This window comes from Phacochoerus africanus, chromosome 10, assembly GCF_016906955.1.
Source record: "Phacochoerus africanus isolate WHEZ1 chromosome 10, ROS_Pafr_v1, whole genome shotgun sequence".
NCBI classification, from domain to species: Eukaryota; Metazoa; Chordata; class Mammalia; order Artiodactyla; family Suidae; genus Phacochoerus; species Phacochoerus africanus.
This window is the reverse complement of record NC_062553.1, coordinates 77,650,862-77,669,554: the sequence shown is the minus strand read 5'-3', so window position 1 is coordinate 77,669,554 and position 18,693 is coordinate 77,650,862. Positions and strand designations below refer to the sequence as shown.

Below are 18,693 nucleotides of genomic sequence, written 5' to 3'. Positions count from 1 at the left end.
TTACCTCTGTTGTATTCTCTATTTTAGAAGTGAATTGACAAGGTGTGACTAGCAGGAGGCAAGACTCACTGGGGACATCTTAAAGGTTGCCTTCTACAGGTGGAATGTGGGAAGGATCTGGATGAAGGAGCTGGGAGTGTTTAGTAGTCACAGATTAAGCAGGGGCATGGGAGCGGAGGGTAGAGAGAGGTATTGGGGGAGGGAGAGAGTGCCTTCTGAGTCTCCTGTTCACCCCACCCTCTGAGAGTACCTCGTACTTGTGCTCAGAGGCCCACTGGGGTTAGAAAAGGTGTTTATTAGACAGCTCTCCAATCTGTAATATCCTAAGAACAGATCTCATATAAGAAACATATGGCTGCTTGATTCCCATCTCTTCCCTGCACTTATGGTACAAAGAGTAGTTAAGAACATGGGATAGGATGAGGCTAGCACTGAGTTAATTTATGGATTTCACGACATAGTGATTATAATAATATGGGATGCTCTGTATCACTTCACAAATAATAGTAAAAAGTAAATAGAAGGAGTTCTGACAAGATGGTGAAAGGAACAGCAGCAAAGTGAACATCTTTTGCTCAAATTTCATTAAATACTAATAAAATCACTGTTTGAAATGAAAATTTTCATTTAACTGCAAAGATAGAATAATTACATAAAAATAAGTAAATTAAATCTGGGCCATTAAAAAGCTTCCCATTCCTATAAAGAAAATAGTAAGAACTTTGAAAAAATTTATTCCCCAAATGCAAAAACCATACAAAGCATAAGCAGGATTCATAGAATGACTATAATTTATCCTCAAAGGAACACTGTTCATGTTAATACGATCCCGACAAAATTTTTCTTAAGATGACAACAGTACAGAACTGCAAGGAAGGCATAATTGACACTGAGAAAATGCTTCTGCAAAAAAAAAAGATAAACCCATTAAACACATGAGATGCTAAATAAGTAAAAGAATGTGAGTGAAGACGAGATGGATCTAGATACTAAGTCATGAAATCCAACAAAGAGATAAAAGCAGGATTCAGAATCATAAAATAGTTGGAAGGTACCTTATAAGTTATTTGATACAACTCGGCTCAAGGCATAAATCTGCTCGCTTCACAGACTCAATGGATGGTCTTACACTTCTAATACAGCAGCACTGGAAAACTAACTAATGAACTAACTAACTTTTGGTAATGGGGGAATGGGAACTCTTCACTACACAGCACAGGTCTGTCCCATCACTTGCCACCAGAATCCTCTAAAACTGAAACTTAAGTAAAATGGTTTTCTATAGAAAGGACTCCACAAGTTTGAGTAAAGACATGCCTGATGTGTCGCAGGAATAAGCTAAACTTGGAGATTTGGGTATATCTCAAAGCAGCATGCCAGGAACGAGATCATACCTGAGAAAGGTTAAGGGTTATCTACAGCATTTGGCACTAACTGAAGAAAAACAGTATCAGGAAGAGGAATCCAAGAAAATAAAAGCCAGGTAACTATGTGTTCATCAGACCCCTGCTGTTCAGGGAGAGAGATTCTGAGTCTGATGAATGAAAACTTTGTATTTATTTAGAGAAATATGTTCTGTTATGGAGAAGTGCTCTTTCACCTTGTCTTTGCATATTTCATCCTGGTGAGTGAAATGCTTATGGGGATTAGCCACTTCCACTCCTTCTGACCCTAAGACTCTTCAAACCACCATCCACTTACTAATTTGGTTTCCCTACTCAATATCAAAAAGGTGTATCCTGGTTGGGGAAAATGAAAATCCCAGTGATAAAAATGAATACTCCTCATTGCAAATTAACATTCTGGCTCACATACAAGTCTCTTAAATATTAGTGAGTCAGTCTGTTGAATCTGATCTATTCTAAGTGCTCTGATAAGAATTTCATAAGTGAAAACGCTAAGGGTCCAGAGCCTAGATTGAGATGGCTTGAGCCAAGGGGATTCTCTGGGTGTCATGAAATCTTTATCTCACCCCTAACTATGGCAGGAACTTGTATTTACTTTATGCCTTCTCTACATCAGTTACTATGTTGGGCACTTGAAAAACTATCTTATTTCTCCCAACAACTCAAGAAGGTATTACTTAGTTCCACTATGAAATCACACACACAAAACAAGTAAGGATCAGAGATGTTAAGCAACTTGCCCAAGATCACATAGCTAATATCTGATTAAACAGATTCATCTAACGACTGCCTAACTCAAAAGATTTGGTCCTTCCACTATACCAAATTACCCCCTTAACTGTTGGAAAGCTCTATTAAAGGTCTCCCTTACACAATGCCAAAATAACATCTGCCATTTGGTTCTAGTTATTTGTACCTCTTATTATAGTCCAGTCTCCATGTGGGTGCACACAGCTTTACTTTTGATTTTTTTTTTTTTTTTTTTTTTTTTTTGCTTTTCATGGCCGCACCCTTGGCATATTGGAAGTCCCCAGGCTAGGGTTAAATTGGAGCTACAGCTGCTGGCCTATGCCACAGCCATAGCAACGCAGGACCCAAGCCTCATCTGCAACCTACACCACATTTTCATGGCAACGCCAGATCCCTGACCTACTTAGCAAGGCCAGAGATTGAGCATGCATCCTCATGTGTACTAGTGAGATTAGTTTCTGCTGTGTCACAACAGGAATTCCTACTTCTTCTGAATAATTATTTATTCAAAACAACCTTAGGAACCTGTCCCAGTCATCTTCTTGATCTTCTAACAGCCTCTGTTACAGTGACTTGCCTAAGGTCATGCAGTCATTCCCATAAAAATGACAGAATAATACTGTGGGCTGAAAACCAAAGGAGATTTCTCCAATACAATAAAAGAGGTTGGAAAGCACCCATAGGTTCCAACTCTTTCTTTATAATGGACATTTTCTTACATAACTCAGTATCACTATTATACCTATCAAGATTAACAATAATTCCTTCATACCATCTAATACCCAATTATCAAATCTCCTTGATGGTATCAAAATGTCTTCTTAGATTTGTTAAATCAGGATCTAAACAGAGGCCACATACATTTATGACTCTTAATTTCTTTTCACCTGGAGGAGTTTCTCTCAAGTTAGTTTTATTTAATTTTTTTCATTTTTTGCCACCCCGAGGCATATGAAGCTTGTGGGCCAGGGATCAGATCTGAGCTGCCAAGGCTGGACCCCTAATCCACTGCACTGGGCCAGGGATGGAACCTGCATCCCAGTGCTCCCAAAACGCTGCCAATCCCATTGTGCCACAGCAGGAGTTCCTAGGTTAGTTGTTTTGTAAAAGGTCCCATGTTCTGGATTTGACTGTTAACTTCCTTGTCTTGTAACTTAACTTACTCTTTTATCCCCTGTATACACTATAAGTGGAAGCAGTTTTAGAGACTCAGATTTCCTTTTGACAAGAATACTTCATTGGATATTCCTTCACATTACTTCACACTAGGTGGCTCAGGTCTGCTTTATCCCTCTCCTCATGATACCAAGATTGAACAGAGGGTTCAAATGGTAACAGTATGTGCACTCCATCAACCTTTCCTCTAAAACTTTCAACTACTGGTAATCAGCCCCTAGATCAATGATCTCAGGAGGGAGGGCCTGTAAGCATTGCTTTCAAATTCTATCACTCTAACCCATAGGAATGTAGTAGCTGAAATTCTCCCCTCAGCAGCTAAGCCCATTTTGTTACTCTGAAGTTTGGACAGGAAAAGCAAGATAACTATTTAATTCCTTCCTTTTATCTAATTTTCATAAAAAGCTTGCCTTAATTTTTTTTTTTTTTTGTCCTGTTCTTAGGGCTGAACCTGAGGCATATGGAAGTTTCCAGGCTAGGGATCTAATTGGAGCTATAGCTGCCAGCCTACACCAGAGCCACAGCAACACCAGATCTGAGCTGCGTCTGCAACCTACACCACAGCTCACGGCAACGCCGGGTCCTTAACCCACTGAGCAAGACCAGGGATCGAACCCGCAACCTCGTGGTTCCTAGTCAGATTCATTTCCACTGCGCCATGAGGGGAACTCCATCTTAGTTATTTCTAATAAAGTTTATTTCCAACTAAATTGAAACCAAAACCAAAAATACATTTTCATAAAACATTTAAACAAAAGGGAAAAGAGATTCTGTGAATAATCCAACTAATATGTGAAAAATATTCAGTGACTTCAGACTTGGCTGGCGATATAAAAGCCTAGCCACCAAACCACCAGGGAGGTGCACCTGCCTAGGGATATAAAGTCTAAAGGTCTGGGACAACCACAGGACCCTCAAAGGGAAAGGAGTGTCCAGTCAAATTTTTTTTTCCTCTGATAAATCAACAGAAAGACCCGGTGTCTAGACAACCTTTACTCTAGACATTACTTGAAGGCAAATCTCAAACTGAGGTCTGATATTTTTAGAAGCTATACTTTTTTTTTTTTTTTTTGCTTTTTAGAGCCGCACCTGCAGCATATGCAAGTTCCCAGGCTAAAGTTGAATTGGAGCTGCAGTTGCTGACCTACACCACAGCCACAGCAATGCCGAATCCTTAATCAACTGAGTGAGGCCAGAGATTAAACTCATGAGTCCTAGTTGGGTTCGTTACTGCTGAGCCACGACGGGAACTCCTAAAGCTATACTTAAATGAGTTGACTAAACAGTTAAAATCGCCTGTGAATACAATAAATTAATTAGAATACCAGCTGTGATATGAATAAGAAAAACCAATTGTGATATAAACAAGAAATATTTGCTTTGATTAAATGGACAGAATAAAGTCACAGGTTGCAATATTAATTTCAGAAAAAAATTAAGGTGAAAAATACTCAGTCACTGCATAATGATAAAAAGCACAGTGACCGATTAGATGCATGACCAGAATGAATGTATAAACCACATACATACAAAAATAGGATGCATAAAACAAGAACCATTAAAAATGCATGGAGGGGCTAAATTAAATAATACTAGTAGGAGGAAACGTTCACCCTGTCAGGTAGTCACGAATGAAGCCAACTCAATCGGAAAACAGAAAGTAGGTAAACAATTCAGTGGTGGTCAGTAAACAAGTAGATGGAGTTTTGTTTTTTGTTTTTTGCTGCACCTGTGGCAGGCGAAAGATCCCAGGCTAGGGCTTGAACCCATACTGCAGTTGCACCCTGTGCTACAGCTTCATCAACACCAGATTCTTAACCTGCTGCACCACAAGACACTTCTGAAAAAAATTTTTTTTTAAAACATTCACATCTAAAATCTGGAAAAATGGATTGAAAGAGGTAAACATCTCACTGTACCAAGATACAGTACAGTCCCTGCTGCTTAGCTGGCCCTGTTTCTTGTCATGCACGAGGGCACTTCCTGCAAAGAGACTTAGTCCATAGCCATAACCCTATGGACTAGTAAGAAAAGATAACCTCTTCAATTTCTCAGGAATTTGCACTGAAAATAAGGAAAAACTTGGGGAGTTCACAGTGGGATAGAATGAAACGGCAGGGAATGAGGTCAGGCCATCCTGACAGCTGGGGACCAGAGTGAGATCCAAACTGCTGCTCTGAGCTCTCCAGCTGTTGTGCACCCAGAGCCCCTGCCAGCTCTGGTCTCCACTCTGGCCTCCAGTCTGCCCTAGGACAGCTCCAGATGTTCCTGTTACTTTGTTCTCCTCTCTGTTCCTCAAGTATCTCTATTAGTCTGTTAGGGCTGCCAGCAAAAAGCACCGCAGACTGGGAGGCTTAAACAACACAAACTTATCTTCTCATAGATCTAGACGCCTGAGACCACGGTGTCAGAGGGTCGGTTCCTCCTGAGGGACGAGAGGGAAGGTCTGTTCCTCGACTTGGAGACAGCCATCTCCCTCTGCATGTGTCTGCTTCCCAATTTCTTCTTCTTGAAGGACATCAGTCAAGCTGGATGAAGCCTAATGACCTGGTGTTACCCTAACTTACCTAGAGACACCAGCTGTAAATCCGATCACACTGTAAGGTACTGGGAGTTAGGACTGCAGCATACAAATGTCGAGCTGGTGGGGCGGTGGGGGGCAGGGACGGGACATGTTTCAGGCTATAACAATAGCTTTAAACTAATCTCTCTCCATTTAAGCTAGTTTAAGGGAGTCTTTGTTACTTGCAGCTGAATAAGTCATATCAAAACAGCTATATTTGGAGTTCCCGTCGTGGCGCAGTGGTTAACGAATCCAACTAGGAACCATGAGGTTGCGGGTTCAATCCCTGCCCTTGCTCAGTGGGTTAACGATCCGGCGTTGCCGTGAGCTGTGGTGTAGGTTGCAGACGCGGCTGGGATCCCGCGTTGCTGTGGCTCTGGCGTAGGCCGGTGGCTACAGCTCTGATTCGACCCCTAGCATGGGAACCTCCATATGTCGCGGGAGCGGCTCAAGAAATAGCAACAACAACAACAACAAAAAAGACAAAAAAATAAAAAATAAAAATAAAACAGCTATATTTTATGGTCTTCTACTTTTTTTTTTGGTTTTCTATTATTTTTAAAAATTATTCATGTGTTTCTTTCAAACGTCCCAATTTTAAGCTACAGAGAGCAATAATACGCTTTAACACTTCACTGAGTTCCACCTCCACAGGCTTAGTACCCTACAAACGGTGGGTACAGAAGACATAAAAGGCACAGAGAAGAACTCTGCAGCAGATGCCAGGCTGCACCCCACCAGAACCTAGACTGAGGCTTTCACTTTCCTAGGAACCAGGAGTGCTGGCTGCTGACAGTTCAAAGCTAAGGCCAATTTCAAACACTGCCACCAGAGCCACCTCACCCAAGGTAACGCCCCCTCCATGGAGGCACGCAGTCAGTTAGGAGTCCAAGGGCCCAGCCTTCCAGTCTCAGTTCTGGGCATCTTGGAAGGGTCACCGCAGCTCCAGAGCAACCTGTGGGATTGGCTGAAGCCTCTGATGCAAATGCATTACATCAACTCTCCCTCAGCCCAATCCTGCCTCTGTACGTCCTTGAGGTGTTGATCCTAAGACATTCCCCAACAAATTTTTTGGACACAAATCTCTGTCTTAGAGTCTATTTCTCAGGAAATCTGACTTGCGGCCTGATGGAGATGAAAACGAAGAAATTAGCCAAGTTCTGAGTTGATTTCTTTTCCATTTCTTGCTTTTGAAGAGTCCTGCCCACTTTCCTGTTTCTTGCTAGAGACAGGGCTCTATTCCTTTCACTGCCCTCCAACCTGCCCTGGGCGGGCAGCTACTGCACCCACCCCTTCGCCCCTCCCAGAGGAGGAGGCAGAAGCCCTAGACACCTTGCTCTGCCAGGACAGCAGGGGGCACCTCGAGCCTCAGCTCCTCCCCCTGGGTCCTGCAACTGCACTTCTTAAGGCTGGTTCCTTCAGTGCCTGGCCAGGGTGAGGACAGAGAGGAGAGGGGCAAAGCCAAGAAATCTGCTTAGGATAAGAAGCTGGTCCTGCCCCCTCTTCCTCAGTTGCTCCCCAGCTGGCCTCACCCTGGGAGCCTGAGTCCAGGAAGTGCTGACTCTGACAGAAACATGGGCCCTGCGGGCTGTGTCTTCCCACTGCTCCTTCTGCTGGGTGAGCCCCTGAGGTGGGGGCGGGGGGGGGGGGTGCAGAGGTGTTTTTGGCTCAAGAAGTTACCACATAGAGCAACAGGACAATTTCACTCAAGGGATGTGACTTCTGAATAGTGTGCCCTGAAAAAGTCCTGAGAGGATCCTCTGGGCCAGGCTGCAAGCCTTCCAAGACACTACTCAGGTTCATTTCTGCTGAGGCATAACGGGAACTCCTGGCATTATCATTTTAAATCAAGTGCTCCAGGAAGGTTTCACTAAAAAGAAGCTATTTGAGCAAAGACATAAAGGAGATGAATGATTTAGCTAAGAGGATCTAGGAGGAAGAGCATTTCAAATGGAAGCAACTGGAAATCACTGATGTCAGGAAGAGGCTTGTTCACTTATTTCCCTGGTCCACAGTGATTTAAAAGCAGGGTTAAGCTAAGAGTAGCAAAAAGATACCAGGTAACAAAAAAGAAAGATACACAAACACTGCAAAATGCTAGTTCAGCTAAAGAAAACCCAACAAAAGTAAATAGATTATAACCTCAAAATCAATAATGTATGAAGGCATTAATGTATTTGCAACCTCACTTGATATTCCTGATGGCAACCATGGATCACCAATTATATTACAAGTCCAATTATATTCCATGTATGCTGCAAAGAAGGCAGGTAATGAGTTCACATTGTGGCTCAGTGAGTTAAGAACCCAACATAGTCTCCATGAGGATGTGGGTTCGATCCCTGGCCTTGTTCAGTGGGTTAAGAATTAGGCGTTGCTGAAAGCTGTAGGTCACAGATGTGGATTGGATCCAGCATTGCTGTTGCTGTGGCAGTGGCCCGAGCTATAGGTCCAAAGTGACCCCTAGTCTAGGAACTTCCATATGCTTCTGGTGCAGCCATAAAAAGGAAAAAAAAAAAAAAAAAAAGAAGGCAAGCAAGCATGTAATTATCAAGATTCCCATTAATGAGTAGATATTTATAAAATTTTGGCCTTTAACACCAATCTGAGAAATTGAAGTATGTAGAAAGCCTCTCTGTTCAGTGAATCTAGATATATAAGATGTATTGTTATATATTAATGATACCATGTATTTGCTTTAGGGTCTTGCCTATCCATTCCTTCCCAGAAGAAATCTCTGCACTCAGGTGAGTGGTTTCCACTTGAACCCAAGCCTGCTGGGTTTGGAACTGGAATAGGATGGAGTATGGAGGCTAGGGAGGATGCAGGTCCTGGGAATGGATGGGAGTTTGGGGATGATGGGAAGATGGGATCACAAGAACAAGACAACCAGAGGTCCACACTGCTCTCTCTCCTCCTTCTCTAGTGTGTGGACGACCTGTGTACTCCAGCCGCATTGTGGGTGGTCAGGATGCTGCCGACAAGCGCTGGCCTTGGCAGGTCAGCCTGCACCTAGGTGAGACCCACATCTGTGGGGGTTCTCTCATCAGTGACAGGTGGATCCTGACAGCAGCGCACTGCCTACACATGTGAGTTCTAGCTGCTAGCCAGCACACAGGTTCTCAACAAATATCTGAATGAATTCATGAATGAACCAACAGACAAATGAAAGTGGCAAGATGAACAGGCAGAGGAAACCTAGCTCACTCTGGATTAGGGACAAGGCCCAGGGTTTTAAAAAAAATGATGAAAATAGTCCCCATATTAGAAACTTTTTTTTTTCTTTTTAGGGCTGCACCAGAAGCATATGGAAGTTCCCAGGCTAGGGGTTGAATCGGAGCTACAGCTGCCAACCTACACCACAGCCACTGCAACGCCAGATCCGAGCTGCATGTGTGACCTACAGCACAGCTCACGGCAACGCCAGACCCTTAACCCACTGATCGAGGTCAGGAATCAAACCCACATCCTCACAGACACTATGATGGGTCCTTAACCCATGGAGCCACAGTGAGAATTTCATAGAAATTTTCCTACTTTTCACCAAATGACTTCCTACACACCAGTCAGGGAATTCTGTCTTAAGCTGTTTTGGGTCACAAACACAACCTGTGAGAGAAACAAGGTATCATGTGGTGAGTAGCGATAGAGATACCCTTGTAAAACTAATGTCTCCAGCCAACAGTAGTGAAGGAAGATGGGGCAGGCCCTCACTGAGCTAAGCCCTGAGACAACACTGCAGCCCAGCTTGAGCACATCCTGGTCAGAGGCACCCAGATTCCTGACCCACAGAAATGGTGAAATATTTGCTGTTTTAAGTCTCTAGGCTGTGTGGTAACTTGTTATGCCACAACAGATGACATATATAACAAAATGAAAATGACAGGACTTTTCAATAACAGACTGAAATAAAAAAAATAAGACTAATAACTTCAAAATGCGGAGAGAATTGCAACAGAATTCTATCCATATTTACAAACTATCAATCAAGTGTGGGATAGAAATAAGACATGTTCAAATATACAAAGCAGCAAAAATATTACCTCTCATGCATGTCTTTCTCAAGAAGCCATGGGAGAATGTGTTTCACCAAAATAAAGAGGAGAAAACAGGAAAATGTGGGATCCAGAAAAAGAGACTGTGACACAGAAGAGAACCCCTGAGAAAATCATAAAGAAAAGTTCCAGGATTGAAGTTAGAAGGCAGAAACCTAAAAATTAAAAAAAAAAATTTTTTTTAAAGGATACCATTGATAGACTGTCTACCAGATACCAACATATGGAGAGAGTCACACCTCTGGCAGACAGTCTGAGGAACAAATGATCAGTTAGTGGTAGGTACATAGAAAACTAAAAAAACTTAAGTGACCAGACATAGTTCCCAGTGCTACACAGCAGGATCTCATTGCTAGTCCATTCCAAAGGCAATAGTTTGCATCTATTAACCCCAAGCTCCCAATCCATCCCACTCCCTCCCCCTCCCCCTTAGCAACCACAAGTCTATGATGGAGCATGATAATGTGAGAAAAAGGAATATGTACATGTATGTACAATAGAAAAAAATTGTATTGGGGAAATAACAATTAAAAAAAAAAAAGAAATTGCCACAAACTGGGTGGCTTAAAACACACACACACACACACACACACACACACAGATCCCCCCCCCCAAAAAAAAGAAAGAAAACTAAAAAAACAAAGAAGTGAGACCACAGTATTAATTACAGAAGCAAATAGTATTGCAAGAGGAGTTCCTGTCATGGCACAGCAGAAAATAATCCAACTAGGAACCATCAGGACCCAGGTTTGATCCCTGGCCTCGCTCAGTGGGTTAAGGATCTGATGTTGCCATGAGCTGTGGTGTAGGTTGCAGATGCAGCTTGGATCCTGCATTGCTATGGCTCTGGAGTAGGCCAGCAGCCGTAGCTCTGATTTGACCCCTAGTCTGGGAACCTCCATATGCCACAGGTGTGGCCCTAAAAAAAGCAAAAAATAAATAAATATAAGTATTACAAGAAATCTGATTGAGTACCCAATATGGCCCAGTAGTGAATAATGATTTTAGTCATAAGAACGTGTACGTGTGTGTGTGTGTGTATGTGTGTGTGTGTCTTTTTAGGGCCACACCCAAGGCACATGGAAGTTCCCAGGCTAGGGGTCGAATCGGAGCTGTAGCTGCTAGCCTACATCACAGCCACAGCAATGTCAAATGCGAGCCAGCCGCATCTTCGAGCTACACAGAGAACTCACTGCAAGGCCAAATCCTTAAACCACTGAGCAAGGCCAGGGATCAAAACCATGTCCTCATGGATACGAGTCGGGTTCATTAACTGCTGAGCCATTTGATGGGAACTCCAGAACATACATATTAAATACTGATCTAACAAAAAGTAATACTAGGTTAGGAGGATGACGAAAAAGGAAGTGGGGGTTAGTAGTGATTGTTGGATCAGCCCTCACCTGCGACAGCAGGAACACAACATTCTAAAACTGAAAGATATAAAATATTATGGCAATATACAGGGTTTCTTGAAAATACTAGGAAAAATGCTGAGAAAGAGCTAAGAGTTGAAAGAGATTGCCTTCAGATAAGTGTGAATTGAGGGTAATAGGGCAGAGAACTTCTGTTATCAACCCACTTGACATTTTAAATTACACACACACACACATACACACACACACACACGCACGTAAATTTTGGTGGTTATATTTTCCGTAATTTTTTATTCAGAAATAAAATTCTAGTGCTCAGAAATCAAAAATGAAAATAAAGCAATGACTATTAAGCATTTAGGTGATGGCTGAAACCATGGAGAATAGGAGGGGTGAATAAGAGACCCAGGGAAGGAGTTCCTGAGGTGGTGCAACGGGACGGGTGGGTGACCGGTAGTGTCTTGGGAGTGCTGGGACACAGGTTTGATCGTTGGTCGGGGACACAGTGTGCCCCACATCTGATCCTGGTCCAGGAAGTCCATATGCCCAGGGTGGCCAAAAGAGAGAGAGAGAGAACCAGGGAACTCTGGCAATAAACATATAAAGGAGACCACAGAAACAGCAGATAGCAAAAGAAAGAGTGGTCAGGGAGGGAGGGATGGGCAGGAAGGAGAAAAGGAGACAAACCAACTCTATGCCAAGTTAGGAGCAGCCTGGTTAACTCCAAGTCTGTTACTCTCCTTTCTTGCTTAAAGACTGAGTGGTACACAAGCAGCTTGTTTTGCCCCAGCTGAAGCATCAAAGCATGCTTCACTTTGACTCTATGCTTTCTCTTCTCTTCAGGACCTGGATTCCTTTCCTATACACTGTGCGGCTGGGATCAAACAATCTAGCCTCCTCAAGTGAAGGTGTGGAGTATCACGTGTTCCGAGTTGTCATCCACCCCAAATACCACGACACCATTGGAGACATTGCCTTGTTGAGGCTCTTCTCCAGAGTCACCTACACTTCTTCCATCAGGCCCATCTGCCTGCCTAATATCAAACAGCGGCTGACAATTCCAGACTCTTGCTGGGTGACTGGATGGGGGAAATTGAAACATGAAGGTGAGAATGGGTAGAGAAAACAGGTTGTTTCATACATCACCTTCTTGTACCTGCTCCAGAATATTCATATTCTAGACATATCATTACTATGGCAAATATTTTCAATAAAATCAAATCAACCTATTGATACTATCTATAAATCTTCAAATAAAATGTTTGCTTATTTATATGTTTATTTACTCTTATATCCTGCCTAGAGCCTAGCTACAGCTATAAGAGCATATACTAATAATTTAAACACACAATTACTTCTCTGAAACAGAGGTTAACACACTTGATTTAAAATTGGAAAGAGTGTAGTGCGGTTTTTGTTTTAGGGAGTCTTGTTTTGTTTTTTTTGGCCACACTCGTGGTATATGGAAGTTCCTGGGTCAGGAATCAAATCCGAGATGCAGCTTCAATGCTGCATCCTTAACCTGCTGTACCACAGCAGGAAGTCCAGAGTCTAATTTTTTTTTTTAAATCCTTTTTTTTTCCTTTTTTTGGCCACACTGAGGCATGTGGAATTCCTGGGCCAGGGATCAGACCTGAGTCACAGTTGCAATCTAAATGCCACGGCTACAGCAACACTGGATTCTTTAAACCACTGTGCCAAGCTAGGGATCGAATCTGCATCCTAGCACTGCAGAGACACCCGATCCTGGTGCAACCCAGCACAGGAACTCCTTAGTCTCTGTCTTTTTTTATTTTTGCTTTTTAGGGCCGTATGCATGGCATATGGAGGTTCCCAGGTTAGGGGTCTAATCAGAGCTGTAGCTGCCGGCCTACACCAGAGCCACAGCAACGCCAGATCTGAGCTGCATCCGCAACCTACACCACAGCTCATGGCAACACCAGATCCTCAACCCACTGAGTGAGGCCAGGGATTGAATCTGCAACCTCATGGTTCCTAGTCAGATTCGTTTCTGCTGTACCATGACAGAAACTCCTTAATCTCTTTTTAAAGTGTTGTGTCAACCCCTTCCTGGAATGGAGTAAAGACAAGACAGGAAATGATCTGGGAGCAGATAAAATGAGAAAGCTTTAGAATACTTTAGAATATATCTTCATTCAATCAAAATGTATCATAATTCTTTCTAATTTAGAACATTAGGGATGTCCCACACAGTACATTAGAAAAACTCCAAACATGAATTTTGAATTATCGATTGTTTTAGATAAAGTGTACTGAAAAAAACCCCTCTTCCATTAGGATGATTGGAAAGTGACTGTATTCTGCTTTTGGATTCCCCTTCAGAAATCTCTGCATACTGTTGACTGAATATTGTCCCTGTACCTTTCCGGGTTGCTTTTCCTTTCATTCCTATTTATCTCTGCAGGTTCTAAGTACCCTACCAGACTCCAGGAAGCAGAAATATCCATCATTGAACACCTGGCTTGTGAAAAAATCTACAACCCAGTTGGTATCCTATTGCCACAAACAAAGTGGGTCATCCAGGAAAGCATGATTTGTGCTGGTGACCCTGCTAAGAAGAAGGATACTTGCCAGGTTAGAGTTTGCTCTTGAATTTTTTTTTTTTTTTAATTTAACATGAGATCTTAATTGGATCCAGGTTTTCCCGTCTGTAAACATTAGTGAACTGGGAATCAGGAGACAAGTGTTCTGACAATAATTGTGGAGTTAATCTGGATAAATCACTTAATGAATCTAATCTCTTCGACTATTGATCTAGAGCAATGTTAACCACTGGTGTTTGCATTTTCACGATCTCCTATGTTTCTATAAATATATGAAGAGGTTGACGTAGAATTGCCGGCTTTTAAATTTTTTCAAGAAACATTTCATTGTACACTTAAAAGATGTCATTTCTTTGTCTCCACTTAAAAACCGTCTGATGAAAAATCAGGAATTGTTTGTGTCTTCCTCCATTGAATGTGATGTGTCGTTTTTCTCTGGCTGCTTTCAATATATTTGCCTTCATATTTGATTGTTGGAAAGTTTGAATGGGAGGTGCTAGGTGTGCTTTTATCTGTCTTTATCCTATTTAGGATTCACTGAGTTTTTTTTTTTTTTAATGTACTCTTTAATGTTTCATCAAAACTTGGAAATTTTCCATTCATGATTTCTTCAAATATTATTCTGCCTCATTTCTCTCCTTTCCTCTTCTGGCTGAAATAGGAAATTTAAAGTTACACTTTTTTTTTGATAGTTTCATACACGTCTCTGATACTTTATATTTTATTTTTACCTTTTTCCATTTTTTTAAATTGGATACTTAATCTGTTTTCAAAAATCATTGTGTCTCTTTTCTGCCGTCTGGATTTTACTGTTAAGATCATCTAGGGAAATTTTATCTCAGATATTTTATTTTTTAGTTCTATAATGACCATTTGGTTTTTACCCCCCCCAACACACACATACACACACAGAGACATACACACACACACACACACATTTTACTGTATCTCTGCCAAATTTTCTTATTTGCATATTCATTATTTACAAATCAAACAATGAGACAACTTCACACCTGCTAGGATAGTTATAATCAAGATAGATAATAGGAGTTCCCGTCGTGGCGCAGTGGTTAACAAATCCGACTAGGAACCATGAGGTTGCGGGTTCGGTCCCTGCCCTTGCTCAGTGGGTTAACGATCCGGCGTTGCCGTGAGCTGTGGTGTAGGTTGCAGACGAGGCTCGGATCCTGCGTTGCTGTGGCTCTGGTGTAGGCCGGTGGCTACAGCTCCGATTGGACCCCTAGCCTGGGAACCTCCATATGCCGCGGGAGCGGCCCAAGAAATAGCAAAAAGACAAAAAAAAAAAAAAAAGATAGATCATAAATAAGAGTTGGCAAGGGGAGTTCCCGTCGTGGTGCAGTGGTTACCAAATCCGACTAGGAACCATGAGGTTGTGGGTTCAATCCCTGGCCTTGCTCAGTGGGTTAAGGATCCGGAATTGCTGTGAGCTGTGGTGTAGGTCGCAGATGTGGCTCGGATCCTGCGTTGCTGTGGCTCTGGAGTAGGCTGGTGGCTACAGCTCTGATTAGAGCCCTAGCCTGGGAACCTCCATATGCCACAGGAGCGGCCCTAGAAAAGGCAAAAAGACCAAAAAAAAAAAAAAAAAGAGTTGGCAAGGGATGTGGAGAAATTGGAAACTTCATACACCTACTGAGAATGTAAAATGGTACAGCCACTCTGGAAAACCTCAAAAGCTGAAATATAGACTTACTATATGATCCAAGAATTCCACTCCTAAGTACACACCCAAGAGAAATAAAAACAGATCCATATAAAAATGTGTACATGAATACTCACTGTGTCGTTATTTATAATAGCCAAAAAGTGATAATACCCAAAGGCCTATCAACTGATGACTAAACAAAATGTGATATATCAATATAATGAAATATTATTCAGCCATGAAAAGAAATGGGAATGGAGCACTTACACATGTGATAACACGGATGAACCTTCCAAAGAATATGCTAAGTAAAGAAGCTAGACATAAAAAGGTTTTATGTTTCATAATTTCATTTCTACAAAATGGCCATAATATGCAAATCCACAGAGGCAGAAGGTAGATAACTGGTTGGCCTAGGGCTAGAAGGAGTGGGAGGAAATGAGAGTGACTGCTAAAGGGTATGGGGTTTCCTTTGGCGGTGATAAAAATGGGTTGTGGTGAGGGTTGAACAACACCGTAAATATATTAAAAACTGCTAACTTCTACACTTCAAATGGGTGAATTGTATAGTATGTGAATTATACCTCAATAAAACTGTTACCAAAAACCCAGCAAGACTGGCACACCACCAACTACTATCACTGCCATGTTATATAAGACAGGATTATTTTAACACTAAAAAAAGGCAGTAAGAAACGAAGAAAGGAAAAATAAGGACAGTTCATTCAACTGAATGAATTTAACTTTAGTGAAAAACTCATCGTGTTTCTTTTTAATCATAAATGAGTATTTTGAAACTACTGATACATTTAGCTAAGGTCTCTGCCAATTTCAGACTCTATGATTCTAAATGTCCGTGTCTCCCCCAGTGCAGAAGGAAGTTGGGCTTTCTCCATGGCCCCATTCTAAGGAAGGCTCCGCCTCTGTGGCTACACTCCTCTTCACGGGCCCTATTCACCATGCTCCTGACCTTTATCTTTTATCTCTTCTGTAGGGTGATTCTGGAGGGCCCCTGGCATGTCATATTGATGGTGTATGGATCCAGATAGGAGTGTCAAGCTGGGGGATAGAGTGTGCTGATCTTTTTCCTGGAGTCTACACTAATGTGACCTACTACCAAAAATGGATTATCACCATTATCTCAAGAGCTGAGGTCTTGCGTGCCAACAATCTGGACTTATCTGACTTTGTGTTCCTTATTATACTGCTTTCTCTGGCTCTCCTGGGACCCTCCTGTGCCTCTGGGCGCCATCTCTTACCAGGAGAGTAGGCGGAATGGTGGGCTGGGAAGGGAATGCATGGAGAATAAGCCCTAGGGGCGGAGAACTTACACCTAACGTCACAGGGAACTCTGGATGAGTTCAGTAAGATAATTAGAAATGATTTTATTTTTGAGGTTCTTGATTCTAGAAGTAGGTTTTACTGGTTGGAATGTAAACGGCTGAGAAATAAGGATGCCACTTTTGTGCATGGCATTCTTTGTCCCAGACTATGCCTCTTGCAAGGCAGGAAGGATGCCTTTTATGATAAATAATGGACACAAATTAAATGATGACAGAAACAGGCAAGAAAAAAAGTATCTGTGAAGGCAAAAGGGAAGGTCCTCAAGAAAGTACATTAAGGGTTTACTTCGTGCCCACGGGCTGCATCATGGGCTCCTTACCTGGTCTGTATTTCTCGACTTCCTCCACTATCTTAAGGTTCTCCTCTGCAGCTAGGTGTCAGGTAAGAAATCCATGTATGCAGTTCGGCTCTGTACATTTCTGAAATTTTTGCTTTTCTGAAGTACCAGTGTCGCTACCACCAAAAATGGATTAATGTAATAATCTCAAGAGGGGAGGCCTTGGGCTTCAATAATCTGGACCTGTCCATGTTGTTTAATGTCACTTCTATAATAAAGTACTTTAAATGTTTATAAAGAAAGATTATTTTCCTGTCTTAACGAACATGCTTCCTTTTGTTAAACAATCACACGACCTATACTATTTCCCTTTTCTGCCTAGGCTTCCAGGAGCTGAGAGCTAAGTGTTTATACTTGACTTCAGTCATTATCTGGTATAATTCTACTCATAACTTTTTTTATTTCAATCATCCTTCATTTCTCATTTGAATGAATGTAAGTTTTGTTGCATCTGTGTCTTTTATGTAAGTCAACTTTCAAAAACAATTTCTGGGGATAAATAAATGCATTTAAATGAAGTGAGGATAGGTCTGGAAGGTTAAAATCCTTGCTAACTCAACCTTACCTCTCATTGTGAATGCCACCACAGCCTCCCAACTGCCACTCCCATGTCCTTTCTGTCACTTACACCTGTCCTCAACTGCATTTGTTCTCCACAGAATTCAGACTAGAGTTTTTAAAATAAGGAATTTTAAAATGCGGAGTTCCCATTGTGGTGCAACAGAAACGAATCCAACTAGGAACCATGAAGTTGCAGGTTTGATCCTGGGCCTCAGTGAGTTAAGGATCTGGTGTTGCCGTGAGCCATGGTATAGGTCACAGATGCAGCTCGGATCCTGTGTTGCTGTGGCTGTGGTATAGGCTGGCAGCTGTAGCTCCAATCCCACCCCTAGCCTGGGAACCTCCATATGCCACAGGTGCAGCCCTAAAAAGCAAAAAAAAAAAAAAAAAAAAAAGGAATTTTAAAATGTCTTTCTCCCCCCTTCCTTTGTTTGTGTACTTCAAAGGCATCCTGATGCCCAAAGAATAAGGACCAAAGTCCTAAGAGAACCTACAAGGCTCTGCTGGGTCTGACCCGAGGGTGCCACTTCAGCCTCACAGCATGTGCCCTCTACACTCCACTTCTTCCAAGCCCCTCCTAAGCACTGGGCGTTGTATCTGCTATTTCCTCCTTCCTGCTGCCTTCACTGTGCCTTCAGATCTCAGTTCACTCTTCACTTTCTCAAGGAAGCTGTTCCCAGCGCTCCTGATGAGAACAAGTGCTCTCTCTATATATTTGCAGGGCACTACAGGGCCTTCCTTGATAGGAAGAAAGTCAGCTGTAATTTAACATTCGTTTGTATAACTGTCCAGTTAATGTTTATCTGTCTGTCTTACCAAAGTGTAACGAGGTCCATAAGTCAAGAATTGTTTTTGCTAACCAGTATATTCCAGTCTCAATATATATTTGTCAAACGAA

The 18,693-nt window shown here is 42.1% G+C and overlaps 2 protein-coding genes across 4 annotated transcripts in view; one reads left to right on the top strand and one right to left on the bottom strand.

Moving 5' to 3' along the window:
* Positions 1-18,693, bottom strand: part of SH3D19 (SH3 domain containing 19) — a 183,487-nt gene that overhangs the window by 139,613 nt on the left and 25,181 nt on the right. The gene's annotated exons all lie outside the window — the stretch shown is intronic.
* PRSS48 (serine protease 48) lies at positions 7,470-17,025 on the top strand. Its single transcript, XM_047798039.1, has 4 exons — positions 7,470-7,525; positions 7,607-7,610; positions 13,760-13,921; positions 16,548-17,025. Exons 1-4 carry the CDS (start codon positions 7,470-7,472, stop codon positions 16,821-16,823), a joined length of 498 nt encoding a protein of 165 aa, XP_047653995.1. The 3' UTR covers positions 16,824-17,025.